Genomic DNA, 4,544 nt, shown 5'->3' with positions numbered 1-4,544 from the left:
AAAGGGCCACTCGGTCTTGTGTCTGCTGACTTGTGAGGCAGTTTGGTACTTGATGACATGATGCCAATTTTCATGTCACATATCTGTTCATATGAATGTATAAACCTAGTAGGTACCATGAGACACCATGCTTCCTGGGTTGGAGGACTGAGGAGCTGGTGGCAAATGGACCGATGAGAAGAGAGGGAGGGAGGGAAGTACTCTTCTGTCTCTCTGCCCAGAGGACAGACCCAGGGAGGCAGGGGCACCTGTCCCCGTCACAGAACAGTTATCTCTGTCCCCTGAAGATGCTTCTGGGGCTGACAAGGCCTGGCCTAGGAACACCTTCCCATAGCGATTACTTTCCCATCAGTTGCTGACCTGGACCCGCCAGGGCCTGGCCTTTGTCCTGTCACTTTGCCAAGACTCTCTTGCTTAGCGTTGAAGAAGGTGTCCCAGCAGACATTTTTGTGGGAAACATTGGCCCTGAGGGGTGTGTGTGTGTGTGTGTGTGTGTGTGTGTGTGTGTGTGTGTGTGACGGCTGTGTTCAGAGGCCTGTTGTTTTCCTCCTCTAATGGTGAGGGGCAGACTTCTCCTTCCTTCCAGAGGGATTATCTCTAGGAGTAAGACTGCAAATCAGATGGACTGAATCTTCAAGAGAGAACGGAAGACACTGGAGAAGACGTTTCTGACCATTTCGTTCCCCCAGCTCTGGAGATGATGGGGAAGCGATTGCATTTGAGTTTTAACATTCTTCTCCCTTTCTGGAAGCGTTGCTGCTAACACATTATTTGGAGGATTTGGTGCAGGACATGGGGAATATAAATTTATATCTCTATAGATACCCTGAATCCTGTTAGTAATTAGTAACCTTATGCTCACCTCACCCCTACCCCCTCGTCCAATCCCAAGCTGCATGTAAACTTTTCCTGTATTAACCCCTGAAAGTGAGTGCTCGGGGCGTTCTCCTCCACCCGCTGTGTCGGATGGTGGATGGCGGACCAAGCTTGCTTGTTTTGTTGTTAACAACCTCTGTGTGCTTGCACCGGATATTGGCTCTGTGGTGGTCTTGCTTGGGGGACTTGCGACCTGGGCACCACACTAGCAGCCCTGTGGCCCTGTGGTGTCCTCTCGGGGATACTTTGTTCTAGTGATGCCCATATCCCTCTGCCTTTCTTCAGCAGTGTGACCTCTGTGACCAGGGGCTCACATCCTGTCCTCCACATACATTAGGAAGCTGACACAGTGTGAGGCACCCAGTGGTGGGATGCTGTTCCCGACCGGGCCAGCTCTACACACTTCAGCCTCTTATGCTTGTGGATGTAACCCCCCTCCATCCTTGATCCCCTCCATGCCCTGTGGATGTAACCCCCCTCCATCCTTGATCCCCTCCATGCCCTGTGGATGTAACCCCCCTCCATCCTTGATCCCCTCCATGCCCTGTGGATGTAACCCCCCTCCATCCTTGATCCCCTCCATGCCCTGTGGATGTAACCCCCCTCCATCCTTGAAACCCTCCACACCTTTGCTTTCTGAGAAGAGAGCTAGAACATGAATCTCCCATGAAAAGAATCCTTGAAACATTGAGGAGTCATCTCACGCCTCAGAGAAAAGACCACTCCCTTGGTTCCTCGTGTGCTCTGTGAGGGCCGTGCACCGAGGCCCCCACCTCTGCACGCCCAGGCTGCTGTTGGCTGCTTGGTGACTTCCCATATGGTCTCTGACCCCCTTGCTGCAAGGGGATCCTCACATATTCAGTCAGAACGCCCCACGTTTCCCGCTGTAGCCACCAAGTATAAGCTCTGTGACATTAGCGGGCCACCCTCTATAAAGTAAGGAACCTAAGAACACCCCACTTTGTATAAAACCTTGTTTAGGCAAGGACCCAGTGCTAAATAAACACTGTCAGCATCCGGGTCACGGTGGGTGTGTCACCGTGCCCCCCGGCATCTACAGGGAGCCCTCGGACACGCTGTGGCGTGTGTATTCCTGGCTCTCTAACAGCTACTGGAGCCAGAGAGGTTTGAACTTCACATTCCAGGTGGACCTCTTCAGTTGACCCCAGGGGAAGCTGTAGCCTTGTTCTGAGAATAAAGAGGGACAGATCCTAAGGGAGGCTACAGCGTGTGTGTGTGTGTGTGTGTGTGTGTGTGTGTGTGTGTGTGTGTGTGTAAGGATCAGCGGGTTTGCCGGCATGATTTAAGGAATGCAAATGTCCTGAAGAGTTTGACACATTTTCAGAAACCCGAAGCCTTCTCCTGGAGTAGGAGAAGGGAGCCGACCTGCTCTACCGTCTCAGCTCTGCACCTGCCCCTCAAGGTCAGCACAGAGACTGAGCTGGAGTTTGTCTCAAGAGAACGTGGCACACCCGCTCAGAGTGAGCGCACACTGAGATGGTCCCAAGGGGCAACCAGGCTCGTAGAAAGGAATGGTAATTCTCAAGACAAGAGGGAGAGTTCGCCCCAGTCCATTCCCCATTCGAAGGACACCCAGCTTCTTGGCCTGACTTACCACGATCTCCTCAGGCTTGCTGCTGTCCTCTCCAAGGACCAGGGCTGTAGCCTCCACATCCTGCTCATGGTTGGCCCCTGCTCCCTGACTCGGGTCCTCCAACATGGTTTGCCTCCACTGACTCCTTAGCCTCGAGATGACCAATAAGCATTCTAGTTGTAAAGGAGAAGGGTCATGGGGGCTTCTTGCTGCATCCCACCTCTGCCCCTCAATGATCAGCTGAGAGTCTTCCAGTCCTCCCACTTAGAATGGAGAGTGCCCAGCCACGCACGCTTCATTGAATTCCCCATCCTACTGCCTGGAGAGTCTCCACCTGGAGCTGACCAGGAAAAAGTTTCCACGTCTGGAAACCACAGAATGGAAAGGACCCGGCCACTTACAAGTGGTGTGTCCCCAAAGTTGGGTGGGAAATGCTTTGATTCGGAGAGTCAGCATGGTGCCTGATCACCTGGAGGTGAGCAGGGCCTTTGAGAGGGGACCTGGGACATCTTAGTCCTTCATCAGACCTCTGCTGGGAATGCCTTGACTGCCTGTCATCAGGACAAACCCCTTGTCCCCAACCTACAGCTCCATAACCTGAATCGATGACAGAAGCAGGGGTTTATGGAACCTGAGACTTGGAGCCAGCCGTGGGGGAGGAGTCCAGCAGAAGACAGCTGAGTGGAGAGGAAAGGGAGGAACAGCCTTCCATAGGACAGCAGAGGCCCCGACACAGGCACCAGCAACCAAGTCAACTCCCCTCCCACCCCGCCACCAAGTCCCACTACAGCTAATTCCCACCCCCTTTCTGGTGTAGGGAATGGTGGCCACTAGCAGGTTTGGGAAAGAAATTGATGACTGGTGAGTGGCAAGGCTTCTCAGGCAGAGCCTTTGGGAATGTCTTGATCCAAAATCACAAATATAACCACAGATTTCCTGTTTCTACACATAAATACTTGTGTTTATAAACCTAGGCTGTATATAAACAAGGATGAGAAGCTGAGCCACAGTGACAGGGAACTGGCTGGAGACAAGGCGTCTCCTAGTGAGAGGCAGACAAAGGCATCCATAGCAGGGTTGGCCACAGCCCACCTTGCCCACACTGGCCCCGGGTCCCATGGTTTTCTGCAGAGGACTGGCATCCATGACTTCTCAGAAGGGGGACTCTACACTCCCCAACATGGGCTCCTAAGGCCCTCTCTCCAGGGAGTACCCTCCCTCTGTGCCCCCCCCACCCCGAGGGCATCCTGGGTCACTTCACCTAGCCTAAGATGGTGGCTTCTGCAAGGACATTGCTCATCTAGGCCATATCCCAACAGCTCTCTATGTCCTCCACACAGCTAGCTTTAGAATTCCAGGAAACCTGTCCATTCTAAACTGACTCTCTGTCTTAAAGGGCCACACCCTGGGATTTTATAAGGTTAAACAATAACTACCAACACACCCATGATTCAGCTAGAGTAAGCTCATGTCCGTCCACACAGAGGAATGATGGGAGCCAGATTGTCTACAATTGACAATGGGGATATAGCAAACTTTCCACACACAACAGAGTTAAAAACTCAATTCTCTCAGTGCACATTCTTGAAAAATTGATAAAACTTCTTTAAAATAAAAACAACCTGCTTAGAGATGTTCACAAAAAGGATATGATCTCTGCGAGGTTAAACAGGAGACGCAAGGCAAAATTTCATCATTCCACAAAATGCTTCTTCTACCAAATTGTCCCTCTGGGTTTTGTGGTTAAGGGCGAGGATGAGAAACAGTGAAAGAGTTGGTGTACAGCCTCCAGCCTTGGCCCTCACTTCTTATCCACAGCACAGTATTTGGAGGGGTTTAGAAGGAACCTTTTTTTTTTTTTTTTAAGAATGTGTCATTTCCTATCTGGGGACCCTTGGTCACACTGATCCTGGAGACATATATAGAGTTCTAACTGTGTTGGGATTGACAGTCCTACTCCTGGGAGATCTTAAATTGCTTTTCTTTCTCTTTCCATAACCAAGGACCAGTCCTTGTGAGGCAGGAGAGGCCAGGTGCCCAGGACTTTGATTGTATCCATTGGATGGTAAGACAT

General features: G+C 51.4%; 1 protein-coding gene across 1 annotated transcript in view; it reads right to left on the bottom strand.

The window, feature by feature from the left end:
- The window catches only part of LOC114691395 (T-complex protein 10A homolog 2), a 22,610-nt gene extending 18,788 nt beyond the window's left edge, over window positions 1-3,822 (bottom strand). Inside the window, exons 1-2 of the mRNA XM_028866690.2 lie at window positions 3,732-3,822; window positions 2,492-2,643 (exon numbers count right to left, since the gene is read on the bottom strand). Of these exons, the coding sequence (XP_028722523.1) occupies window positions 2,492-2,596 (105 nt within the window). The 5' untranslated portion in view covers window positions 2,597-2,643; window positions 3,732-3,822. The remainder of the gene's footprint in view (window positions 1-2,491; window positions 2,644-3,731) is intronic.
- Between the last annotated feature and the right edge of the window lie 722 nt (window positions 3,823-4,544).

Source organism: Peromyscus leucopus, chromosome 8a (assembly GCF_004664715.2).
Source record: "Peromyscus leucopus breed LL Stock chromosome 8a, UCI_PerLeu_2.1, whole genome shotgun sequence".
Classification (NCBI taxonomy): Eukaryota; Metazoa; Chordata; class Mammalia; order Rodentia; family Cricetidae; genus Peromyscus; species Peromyscus leucopus.
The sequence above is the reverse complement of the archived record's forward strand: the minus strand, read 5'-3'. Positions and strand labels throughout refer to the sequence as shown.